General features: G+C 43.1%; 1 protein-coding gene across 1 annotated transcript in view; it reads left to right on the forward strand.

Moving 5' to 3' along the window:
• The first annotated feature begins 80 nt into the window (after positions 1-80).
• The window catches only part of LOC132781813 (uncharacterized), a 341517-nt gene continuing 328107 nt past the window's right edge, over positions 81-13490 (forward strand). The window contains exons 1-2 of the mRNA XM_067461532.1: positions 81-262; positions 3966-4125. Coding sequence (XP_067317633.1) covers positions 4020-4125 — 106 coding nt within the window. The 5' untranslated portion in view covers positions 81-262; positions 3966-4019. The remainder of the gene's footprint in view (positions 263-3965; positions 4126-13490) is intronic.

Consider the following 13490-nt stretch of genomic DNA (forward strand, 5'->3'; position numbering starts at 1 on the left):
GTCCGCACTAGGCCCGGCCTCCTTCAGAAAACACCTCGCGCCGTAGCCTCATCACGTTGGGGTTTCCACGTGCACAGCACTCTGGGAAATGTAGTTCAGGGCAGAGCCTTGTGAAATTCTCCTCCGCAGGGGCCCTCGCCTTCCCAAACTACATTTCCTACGATGCGGCTCGCGCCAGAAGAAGAGCTGCCCGCCTGAATGGGATGAGGATTAGGTTTGGTGTATTGTCGAAGGCTTTCATGGCCGGAATCACAGGGTTGTGGTAGGTTTTTTCGGGCTATATGGCCATGGTCTAGAGGCATTCTCTCCTGACGTTTCGCCTGCATCTATGGCAAGCATCCTCAGAGGTAGTGAGGACTGCACAACAACCCTGATTGGGTTTGGCTTTTTGAGGCCTAGCCTTCCTGATGTATGCATTGCACACCGTTTAAATGGATGCGGCTCTTTTATTATTGTTGTTGTTTATTTATGTCCCGCTTTTTCTTTCCACAAGGAGACTCAAAGCGGCTAGGTATTATTATGACGTTTCTCTAGCCTTTATTATTATTATTATTATTATTATTATTATGTTTATTATGTTTATTTATAACCTGCTTTTTCTCTCCGCAAGGAGACTCAAAGCGGCTATGTATCCATTATTATTATATCACTTCTCCCTATCCATTGTTGTTGTTGTTCATTTGTTCAGTCGTCTCCGACTCTTCGTGACTTCATGGACCAGCCCACGCCAGAGCTCCCTGTCGGCCGTCACCACCCCCAGCTCCTTCAAGGTCAGTCCAGTCACTTCAAGGATGCCATCCATCCATCTTGCCCTTGATCGGCCCCTCTTCCTTTTACCTTCCACTTTCCCCAGCATAATTGTCTTCTCTAGGCTTTCCTGTCTCCTCATGATGTGGCCAAAGTACTTCAACTTTGTCTCTAGTATCCTTCCCTCCAATGAACAGCCGGGCTTTATTTCCTGGAGGATGGACTAATTGGATCTTCTTGCAGTCCAAGGCACTCTCAGAAATTTCCTCCCAACACCACAGCTCAAAAGCATCGATCTTCCTTCGCTCAGTCTTCCCTCTCTCACATCCGTAGGTTACTACAGGGAATACCATGGCTTTGACTAGGCGGATCTTTGTTGCCAATCTGATGTCTCTACTCTTTACTATTTTATCGAGACTGGACATTGCTCTCCTCCCAAGAAGTAATCGCCTTCTGATTTCCTGGCCACAGTCTGCATCTGCAGTCATCTTTGCACCTAGAAATACAAAGTCTGTCACGGCCTCCACGTTTTCTCCCTCTATATTCCAGTTGTCAATCATTCTTGTTGCCACAATCTTGGGGTTTTTTTTGACGTTTAGCTGCTTTTGCGCTTTCTTCTTTCTTTCACCTTGATTAGAAGGCTCCTTATTATTATGTATTTAACCCCCCCTTTTTTCTCTCTCCACAAGGAGACTCAAAGCTGCTATGTATCTATTATTATTATTACTATGTATCTATCCTTTATTTTTGTTATTATTATTATGTTTATTTATAATCCGCTTTTTCTCTCCACAAGGAGACTCAAAGCGGCAATATCCCATATGACTTGTCTCTAGCCTTTATTATTATTATTATTATTATTATTATTATTATTTCTATACCCCACTTCTTCTCTCCACAAGGAGACTCAACGTGGCTATGTACCTATTATTATTATTACCCCACTTTTTCGCTCTACAGCAGTGTTTCTCAACCTGGGGGTCGGGACCCCTGAGGGGGTCGTGAGGGGGTGTCGGAGGGGTAGCCAAAGTCTATCAGAAAAGAGTATTTCCTGTTGGTCATGGGGGTTCTGTGTGGGAAGTTTGGCCCAATTCTATCAGTGGGCTTCAGAATGCTCTCTGGTTGTAGGTGAACTATAAATCCCAGGAACTACAACTCCCAAATGTCAAGGTCTATTTTCCCCAAACTCTACCAGTGTTCACATTTGGGCCTATAGAAGATTCGTGCCAAGTTTGGTCCAGATCCATCATTGTTTGAGTCCACAGTGCTCTCTGGATATAGGTGAACTACAACTCCAAAACTCAAAGTCAATGCCCACCAAACCCTTCCAGTATTTTCTGTTAGTCACAGGAGTTGTGTGCGCCAAATTTGGTTCAATTCCTCATCGGTGGAGTTTAGAATACTCTCTGATTTAGGCGAACTAGAAATCCCAGGAACTACAACTCCCAAATGTCAAGGTCTATTTTCCACAAACTCTACCAGTGTTCACATTTAGGCATATTGAGGATTTGTGCCAAGTTTGGTCCAGATCCATCTGTTTGAGTCCACAATGCTCTCTGGATGTCGGTGTACTACCACTCCAAACTCAAGGTCAATGCCCACCAAACCCTTCCAGTATTTTCTGTTGGTCATGGGAGCTCCATGTGCCAAGTTTGGTTCAATTCCCCCATCGGTGGAGTTCAGAATACTCTATTATCGTAAGTGAATGAGTAAACCCAGCAACTACAACTCTCAAATGAGAAAATCAACCCCCCCCCCTCCCCAACTCCACCAATATTCAAATTTGGGGTATTGGATATTTGTGTCAAATTTGGTCCAGTGAATGAAAATACATCCTGCATATCTGATATTTACATTATGATTCATAACAGTAGCAAAATTGCAGTTATGAATGGAAATAACTTTATGGTTGGGGGTCACCACACCATGAGGAACTGGGGTCAAGGCATTCGCAAGGTTGAGAAACACTGCCTTAGAGTGTTAGAGATCTCATATCATGATACAGAATAAGCATTAGACTTGTGCAATCTGGGTAAAACTTGATCCGTTTTGTGTTCTGGCTTTCAGTGGGGGTCCTGATCCAATTTTGGGAGCCTCCCGGAATTGGGAGGGCAGATATCTGTTTTTGCTCTGGGGTGCCGAAAATCCATTTTCTATCTGCCCATTATTCATTTTAGGAATTTCAGCTGTTTCTACTCCAGAGGAGAGGCACTCAGCTGCAAGCAGGCACGTGTTTTAAGGCAGTTTCTTACCTATTTCTACTGGACCATATGAAACTTCCAAACAGTCTTCAAAGGCAGCCCCATGTAGAGCACATTGCAGTAGTCTTTTCTGGTTGTACCATCTGACATCCACCGGGAAGTAGCAGCCAATAGTGAAAGGACCAAGGCAGTGACATCTCCATCTCATCCCCTGTTTGGGTATCAGCCAGCACGTCAACGACTTAAATCAAGAAATAGTTTTCTAAGATCTACAGAGATACTCGCTGGAACACCTCAACAAGTGAGAGTCCAAAAGTGGCAGGCTCAAACCCAGAACCCCAAGTTTGGTAGTTGATTAAATGTCCTTTGACCAGTAGCTTGCCACTTGGAGTGCCTCTGGTGTTACTATAAGAAGGTCCTCCATTGTGCATGTGGCAGGGCTCAGGCTGATGGAGTGGAAACTTTGTGTAAGCAGTATCCCACCCTAGGTCTTTAGGCACTGCACCCAATGTGCTGATCACCACTGGGACCATCTTGACTGGCTTGTGCCAGAGTCTTTGCAGTTCGTTCTTTAATTCTAATTTCCAGTTGCTTCTTGTCAATTTTACTGTCACCTGGGATTGCAACATCAACAATCTATACATTGTTTTTTTCCATTATTGTGAGGTCAGGAGTATCATGCTCCAAAACTGTTAGTCTGAATTCAGAAGTCCCAGAGTATGATGTGTTCATTTTTTGTAACTTATTATTATTATTATGTTTATGTTTATTTATACCCAGCTTTTCTCTCCAAAAAGGAGACACAAAGCGGAGTTGAGGTCCAAAAGGCTACTTTTTCCAAGCTCTGTTAAGAAAGCTTTGCTATGTAGTTCTTAGAATGCTGGACTGAAACCCAGGAGACCCCGTTTCAATTCTGTTAGACGTTGAGCTCATTGGAAGAAATGTGGTATGTAAAAATCAGTAAGATAAATAAATAAACTACCTCACTGGGAGTAACGGTGGGGTTTTCTCTTTCAGAGAGGGAAATTTCGACCTTGGCTGCAGCAACTGGTGGCAACAAACTCCAATGAAATGGTGGAGGATTGTACCACTAAGGCCTTCCAACTCCTTCCTGACGTATCAGGGGCAGTGCAAGAACTCTGCAAGCTGAAGGCTGTGGGACCAGCCACAACTTCAGGTAGGAAATTAAGAGGATACTTGTAACTGTATACATTTAATAATTACTTTTTCCTCCCAAGGTTTTGCTTTTCCTTTTGCTTATGGCTTCACCATAATAGTATTTGCCGTGGCTAATAGAGTGTACCACCAGAAATTGCTGCGCTAGCAAGTAAAGGTTAATTTATTTATTTGTTTGTTTACTTCATTTGTATACCACCATTCTCAGCCCTAAGGCGACTCATAGCGGTTTACAACAAGCAAAAACAAGGCGAATAATCAAGGCAAAAATTCAATGCGGCATCAACAAGGTACTTAAAAACAGTTAACACAGAAATAAATGAAACAATTTAACAGTAATAAACATTCAGTGGCATCTCATAACTTGAATCGTGATCCAAACTCGTCAGTCGTAGTTCCAATTCCTGAAATTCATCGCACTGCTTATTCAAACGCCTGTTCAAATAACCAGGTTTTCACTTTCCTCCGGAATACCATCAATGAGGGGGCCAATCTCATGTCCGTGGGAAGGGCATTCCACAGCCGAGGGGCCACCACCGAGAAGGCCCTGTCTCTCGTCCCCGCCAGCCGCGCCTGTGTTGCACATTAATACCCAGCGTATCTTGTTCTTCCTGGAGTGGAGGAATGCAGTGGTTTCCTAGTAGAATAATTTGCTCACTCAGAAGAAAACAATAGATGACACTGGGGCTGATAGAGAACCAGAACATGAGCCCAAAATGCATAGCTCGATCAGAAAGTACATCAGTACACTGTCTATGCATAAAGACTCAACAGAATATGTATATTAAGAGCGTATGAAAGACGCGTTTGGGGTTCACGTTCCTTACAGTGAATCGCACCATTGATTCAGTTTTCCTGAAGTCACTGTGGAAAGAAATTCTTCTTCATTATCCCTGGAAGAATATGGCCAATGATCACCTATCTATTCACCCTTTATGCCAGGGGTCCTCAAACTTTTTCAACAGAGGGCCAAGACACAGTTCCTCAAACTGTTGGAGGGCCGGATTATAATTTGAAAAAACATGAATGAATCCCTATGCACACTGCACATATCTTATTTGTAGTGCAGAAAACACTTTAAAAGAATACAATAATTAAAACGAAGAACAATTTTAACAAATATAAATTTACTAGTATTTCAATGATAAGTGTGGGGCGGCTTTTGGCTGATGAGATAGGATTGTTGTTGTTGTGAGCTTTCAAGTAATTTCAGACATTGGTTGACCTGAGCGAGGGCCGGGTAAATGCCCTTGGAGGGCCGTATTCGGCCCCCAGGCCTTGGTTTGAGGACCCCTGCTTTATGCTTACAAAAAGCCACCTCGGAGCCCATCCTGAGAGACAGGCAGTCCATACATCAGGCAAGGGATAACTCCCACCAGGCATGTTGGACTTCAACTCCCACAATTCGTAATAGCCAGTAGGCTGTTAGGAATTGTGAAGTCCAAAAAACATGGAGGGCCGAAGTTGGCCCCGCCTGCTATACATCAATAAATTGCAACTGTGCATTGCACCTGTGAAATACTCCTTCTTGTATTGATCAATTGATAGATTAATAATAGATTAATTACTCAACACATGATGGAATACTTTGATATTTCCATCATTTTAATTTTATTCTTATTGCAGTTCTGGGAGATAGGCCATCCTGGGAAAGGGTAGGAAGGTGAGATAGAGGAAGAATATGTCTGTGACCAGCCCCATAGTCACCCATTGATTTTCATAGGTTAGAGATACTTAGATGCAGCTGACATTCAATAAGGCCCAGGAGAGCTTGAATATGTAACTTTTCTGTTTCCAGAACCCCCAGGCAGCTTGAGATGCAGTGCCTAGCACTAACTTTTCCAAAATGATAATAATAAGGTTAAAAATGGTGAAATAAAAGAGAACACCATTAAAGTATATGTAACAAATATAAAAAAGGTAAAGGTTTCCCCTTGACATCAAGTCTAGTTGTGTCCAACTCTGCAGGGAGGTGCTCATTTCCATTTCTAAGCCAAAGAGCCAGTATTGTCTGTAAACACCTCCTAGATTATGTGGCCAGCATGACTGCATGGGGTGCCATAACTTCCCCTCCAAAGCAGAACCTATTGATCTACTCACATTTGCATGTCTTTGAACTGCTAGGTTGGCAGAAACAGGGGCTAATAGTGGGAGCTCACCCTGCTCCCAGATTCAAACCAAATGTACATATATACACAGATAAAATGCTGATTAAAATTACAACAACAACCTCAAGCTGTTGTGGTCTAGAAAAAGCAGGTTTTTTTCCCTATCTATAACTTAAAGTTAGTTCAGGAGACAAAGGAGTGCAGACTCTCTCTATATAGCAATATAATTCAATCTTCTTAATGAAGCTTATCCATCTATAATTTCTCAATACAGCAAACAAACAATATACTATCTATTCTTTTTTTTTTGCAGAGTCCATCTGAATGATTTATTTTTTATAAGTTTAGAAAAAGAATCCCAGGATTTTTCCTCCTGTCTTTTCGCCTAGCTTCCTCGTGGTCCATGATGCCAGCTGAAGTTGTCAGCACAATGAATCCAAACTGACGCGAAGGTAGCAGGTTGTTCTGCCACTTTTCCAAATCTTTCAGCTGGACATCGAATCTGGGGCTGATCACACCACACTTGTTGAGTCTGCCTGTGAGATTAACAACAATCTTTCCAGCTCTATCTATCTATCTATCTATCTATCTATCTATTCTAACTCAGTATAGCTTAATACTTATCTATAATGTAATGTAATGTAGTTTTTGCAATGGTTTTCCCAGAGCTGGCTGCTTAGCCATCAGCACGTCCTGAAGTCTTTCCGCAAACTGAAAAGGACAGGGAGGACTCCAAAATGGAGGTCTGGCCTGGTAGAAGGGCAGGCTCAAAAGCATCTCTCTGGGCCAATAAGTGCAAAGGAGGCCTGCAGACTGGCTTGCAGACTTTGATACTATTAACCTTTAGGGCTCTTGCAAATTGCAGCAGCCCTGGAACAAAATGCAAAAGAAAGCAGCCTCAAGCAGCTGAAAGGTAGGGCAAACCAGGCTCCTACTTAAATTTCCCCACTTAAATTTCCCAGGATATGGAAATTTACCACCTAAACATATACAAATACCTTTGTATATAAAACAATACAACAGTAAAAACATTAAACACTTTCCACAAGCAATACAAGATCTCTGATAGGTCTGTCCAAAACAGACATTTTGTCTCTGATATGAGTCTTCAACTGAACTTTCCTGACCTTACCATCAGGGCAAGGAAAAGTCTTTAGTATGATGCCCATGGGCCAAGCATGGCGGGGCAAGTCTTTGTCCTTTAGCAACACAATGTTGCCCACCTCAATATTGTCTTGTGGGTTTTGCCAGATTCTCCTGGTTTGAAGGTGCCTTAAGTACTCAGCCTTCCACCTCTTCCAGAAGTGGTTGGCTAAAGTCTGCACCTGTTTCCACAGGGCATGGTGAGTTCCGTCCGGAACCGGATGCATAATGTCTTTCCATCCTGGCACTTACTGTATCAGAATAAGTGCAGGAGTCAATGGTTGCAAGTTCTCTGGGTCACTGATAAGAGGAACCAGTGGCCAGTTGTTGATGATTGCGGTAACTTCTGTCATAACTGTTCAGAAGCACGCATTAAGGATCTTGCAACTAATGCCAATCATCCTCTCCCAAACACCACCCATGTGGGAGGCATGGGGAACATTGAATGTCCAAATAATTTGTTCACTGTTAGTGAAGTCCTGAACCTCTCCCAAACTTAGTCACACAATTAAGTTCTTTGGTTGCACCTACAAAATTGGTGCTACAGTCTGACCGAATGGATTTTATTGGCCCTCTGAGGGCTATGAACCTTTCCAATGCATTTAGAAATGATGATGTGTCCATTCCCTCTATAACCTCGATATGGACAGCTCGTATTACCAAACAAGTAAACAAAACCGCCCATCTTTTGTTATTTACGACACCACCCTTTGTTTTCCTGGTAACAATTTCCCAAGGACCAAACACATCGATTCCCACGTGGGAGAAGGGTGGGTCTGTCAGAGTCCTATCTTGTAGTAGATCTGCCATTATCTGGTTTTGGCAGCTATGTCTAAGGCGCCTGCATTTGACACATTTGAAAATTACACTGTTGACCAACCTTTTGGCATTAACCACCCACAGACCTTCATTTCTAAGGGCTGCCTCAGTTAGGGTTCTGCCCTGATGATGGATTTTCTCATGACAATGACGAACGAGCAACATTGCAATGTGGCTATTAGGGGTTTTTTAATGCACACCTTGAGTTTAGCCTTAGCTATCCAACTCTCAAAATACCTTCTTTGTCCAAAAATGGGTTCAACTCATGTAGGAAACTGGTTAGGGATGTTGAGTCCTTGCTCTAACCTAGCTATTTCCTGTTTGAACTCATGTCTCTGAACTGACTTGAGTATGGCTCTCTTAGCCTTTATCATGTCCTGGACCTGTAATGGCTCACTGTCGTCTTTGCAGGCTAAACGATGTATGAGTCTAGCAACTGCTCTAAGAAAACTATGCCACTCAGAAAAACGCTCAAAACGGCGTGGTTCCAGGCAAGATCTTTGGCCCATCTGGATCTCTGTGGTCGTCTTGGAGGCTTTTATCTCTGGAACAGACTCTGGCAATTCTATGCTTTCTGAGGGAGAAAAGACCAACGGAAAGTTGACATCTGTCAGACATCTGGGACCCGTCAGCCAACTGGAGCTTAAAACTCATTGAGCTGAAGCTCCTCTGGAAACGACGTCTGCTGGGTTGTCGCTGGTGGTGACATGATGCCATTGGCTGGGTGTAGAACTAGATAGAATGTTGTTGATTCTATTAGCCACATATACTTTAAATCTTTTGGTTGTGTTGTTGATGTAACCAAGCACAACTGTGCTGTCTTTGTGAAAATGAACGTCTTGAAGAAAATCTCCTATCTCTTGCTGTATGGTGCGCCAGAGCTGAACTGCAAGAACTGCTGCGCACAATTCCAGCCGGGGTATGGAAGTCCCCATAGGAGCTATTTTAGCTTTTGCCATGATGAATCCCGCATGACAGACATCTTTGTCCCTTTGCCGCATGTATCCTACAGCTGCTATGGCTCGCTCAGATGCATCACAGAAGATATGAAGTTCTGCGATGGGTCCTATCATCGCCTTGCAGGGAATAAATTGCCTGGGAACTGTGATGGTTTCCAGTCCTTCAGCTTGGGAAGTCCAGTTTGCCCAAGCTGCCTTCACTGATGTGGTCCCATCCTATCTTTTCTTGAATCACTTGCCTGAACAGAAGCTTGGCAGTGATCAGGACAGGGGCAGCTATGCCTAAGGGATCAAATATCCCATTGATGGCAGTAAGTATCTGCCTCTTAGTGTTCACAAACTGAAATTTGGATGCTCTCAAATAAAGATGGTCAGTTTTCACATCCCAGAGAAGTCCTAAACTGGACTTGGAGCTTAACTCTTTAAATAACTCATAAACATTGCTTTCCGCCAGGTCTTCTGAGGGAAAGCCTTGCAAAATTTGTCTGTTGTTAGACAGTAGTTTATGCAGGCGAATGTTGGCACCCTTTAACAAAGTCTGCACCTCATGCACTATTTGGATGGCTTGATTGATGGACCCAAAAGAAACCAAAAGGTCATCTACATAGAAGTTGTGGTTGACTATGCTGGCAACCTCTGGACTAAACAGGTGTCCAAACTCATCCTCAGTTCTTTTGAGGCAGTAGTTTGCAACAGCTGGAGACGGGGTGTTTCCGAAGACGTGTACGTGCATCTGGAAGACCCGACATCTGGGTGTCTGCGTACCACAAGAAATTGAGGTATCTGCAATGATCAGGACAGACTAAGAGCCGCCGCAAACTAGCGTCTTGGGAGAGCAAACTATGCCAGCACGACCGATGACGTCGAAGACTCTGCCTCTTTCTCCGCCTACTTCTCCGTGGCCACGTGATTTTCCCTTTGCTAGGGCAGTGATGCGAGCGTACTCTCGCTGTTGAATTCTGTCAACAGAGGCAGAGTCTTCGACGTCATCAATCGTGCTGGCACAGTTTGCTCTCCCAAGACGCTAGTTTGCGGCAGCTCTAAGAAGACATAGAACATCTTGTGGGTGTCTGCAATGACAGCAAACTCCTTTTCTCTAAATTTCAAGATGACGCCGAGCAGACTGTTTAAAAGATCTGGCCCCTTTAACAAAACATTGTTAAGTGAAATGTCCTGACATGTCGTACTGGCATCGAAACAATTCGGACCTTACAGGCTTTTGGGGATGCGTGACTTTATGGAATGGTAAAAACCAATGTTCCTCACTGTCCTCACTTTGGTCAGAGGCCTCTGCATAATTGCTTTGGAACATGTCCTCCATAAAGCTGACAATCTGTTTCTTGACTTTGGGGTTCTTTTGCATCTTTCTTTTTAGGGACCAGAGTCTTTTCTCTGCCACGTGCCTGTTGTTTGGCAAAGTGGGCCTATTTAACTTAAAGGGCAAGGGGGCTACCCAATTTCCCTCTGGACTTCGAGAGACTCGAAAGTTCATGATATCCAAGAACCTCTGCTCATCTTTGGAAAGCGCTGTGGCTTCGTCTCTCTCAGAGACTTCAAAGATGGAGAAATACTCTGGAGTTATTCCTTGACAGTAAACTGAGATGTGGCTCAGGCAGCTGTGCATAAGCGTGGGACATCCACTTATGAGCACGCTTGCTTTCTTGGAGTCCGACAGTGATGGAGGGTGCATCTTGTTTATGCACACTAGGCCAATGACTGTCCAGCCTAAAGGTAGTTGTTGTGCGATGGGTGAACTTGGAGGTCCCTTAACTTGGTCGTTTATGCAGAATAAGCTCGGGCAGTCCGAACCAAGCCAAAGAGCAATGTCCACATCAGGCAGAAAAGCTGGTATGGCATTCTTCAGCCTTCGCAGATGAGAATGAGCCTCCACAACTTCTCGGGTAACAATTTGCTTTTTGTTCCGAGGGATGGAGGAACACTCGATGAGGTCTGGCAGCTTGAATTGTCTCTTCTGGTCGCAAGAGGAGACAACAAACCCAGAAGCTATGCGATCCTGCAACTTCTTCCTTCCCGCACACGTAGACATAGTGTAGTCAACCGTCTTGGCTTTTAGGTCGATCATTTGGAAGAACTCTGGAGTAGCCAGGGAGGCGTCGCTCTGAGAGTCCAAAGCCATATAAAGTCTTTTTCTAAGCCAAGGGGTCTTGGCTGAATATATGTCCACCAGGCAGATGGGATGGCAGACTCTGAACTGGTGCGCGTCAGAGCACAGTTCAGTGCAGGCGACTGTTGGAACATCTTCCTGCATCTGTGGTACAGCCTGCTTGTTAGTGGTTTCGGTAGGTGGCCTTTCCTTTGAAGACGTGACCCCTTTGGCATCAGAGACAGCGTTGGAGTTGTGCATTGCGGTAGTTTTTGATACTATTAACCTTTAGGGCTCTTGCAAACTGCAGCAGCCCTGGGACAAAATGCAAAAGAAAGCAGCCTCACACAGCTGAAAGGTAAGGCAAACCAGGCTCCTGGGAGACGGAACAACTCCCAAATTTCAAGGTCTATTTTCCCCAAACTCCAGAAGTGTTCACATGTGGCATATTGAGTATTTGTGCCAAGTTTGGTCCAGATCCATCATTGTTTGTGTCCACAGTGCTCTCTGGCTGTAGATGAACTATAACTCCAACGTTCAAATGTTCATGGGAATTCTGTGTGCCAAGTTTGGTTCAATTCCATTGTTGGTGATATTCAGAATGCTCTTTGATTGTATATTAACTATAAATCCCAGCATCAAAAACTTCCAAATAACAAAATCAATCTCCCACAAGCCCACCATTATTCAAATTTGGGCATATCATGTATTTGGGCCAAATTTGGTCCAGTGAATGAAAATACATCCTGCATATCAGATATGTACAATATGAATCATAATAGTAGCAAAGTTACAGTTATGAATTAGCAATGAACATAATTTTTTTAATAATTTTTATTGAGATTTCTTAGTAGCTATTGCTACTAAGAAATCTCAATAAAAATTATTAAAAAAATTATGTTCATTAACATCAGTAAAATTATGTTCATTAACATCAGTAAAATTATGTTCATTAACATCAGTAAGGTGTTAATCATTGATATATTGAAGTTTACATTAAAAAGGAGTAGGGGGCAGCGGGATGGGGGGGAGGGTTAGGGGCGGGTCAGGGTATCTCTCTAAGGGTTGGGGTAGGGTAGCTGTGAATCTGACAATGTGGGGTGTCGCCTAACTAATCCGGATTTGAGTGGGGTGGTTGTGCATGGTAAGGGAGGTGGGACGTGGAGTGTGTTAGTAAATTAATAAGATTTCCCCTTAATTCATTGGTTGCCCCCATGGGTTAGTTGATGTTTGTGTGTTCTTTCTCTGTAAATCTTCATTCTTCTTTGTCTTCATCCCCTCTTTTTTATCTTAACTTTCCTTCTAAGTAATGCCTGATTGGAGACCAGTCTGTTCTATTACTTCTTGTTGTCTGTTTGGCTGTTAAGTGTTGTGTTAAGGTATCCATGTTCATAATGTCCATTAACTTCAGTCTCCATTCGTCGATCTTTGGAGTTTCCTCGCTTTTCCACTTGCTTGCCACTACTAGTCTTGTGGCGGTCGCCATGTGGAAAAAGAGTTTATCTTTATTCTTGTCTATCTTGAAGTCAAAGATTCCTAGTAAGTAGTACTCTGCTTTTTTTCTCTATTCTTAGTTCCAATATCTTTGTTGTTATTTCATGAATTTTCTGCCAGAATTTTTTAACCTTCCTGCAGAACCACCAGAGATGGAGGAAGGTACCTTTTTTGTCTTTACATTTCCAGCATTTGTCGGTTACTTTTTAAATAATATTTTGCCAGTTTGCTTGGTGTTAGATACCATTGATACAGCATTTTGATCCAGTTTTCTCGTAAGCTGTATGAGTTGGTCCACTTTATCTTTGTCTTCCATGCATATTCCCAATTCGGTGTTGCAATTGAATAGCCAAGGTTGTCCGCCCATTTTGTAATGTAGCTGTTTATTCTGCTTCCTTCTGTTTTCCAATTTAGGAGGATTTTGTATAGTTTTGTTATTCCTTTCTTTTCTGTTGCCATAATCCTTTCCCATTGTCTATCAGTGCTTTCGAATCCGTCTTTTTTTGTCTCTGTTGAATGCTTCGTTTAGCTGCCTGTATTGGAACCATGAGACTCCACCATATGTTTCTTTGATTTCTTCTAGCGATTTTAATTTGAATCCTTCTCTGTCTTTCTTTAGAATGTCCTTGTACATAGGCCATTTTTCCCACCCTAATTCTCTTCTTTGAGAAGCCTCCAACGGAGATATCTATAAAGGGGTCTTTTGGTAAAAAAATTTCTTATATTTTTCCCAGATTCT

This window comes from Anolis sagrei, chromosome Y (assembly GCF_037176765.1).
Source record: "Anolis sagrei isolate rAnoSag1 chromosome Y, rAnoSag1.mat, whole genome shotgun sequence".
NCBI lineage: Eukaryota > Metazoa > Chordata > Lepidosauria > Squamata > Dactyloidae > Anolis > Anolis sagrei.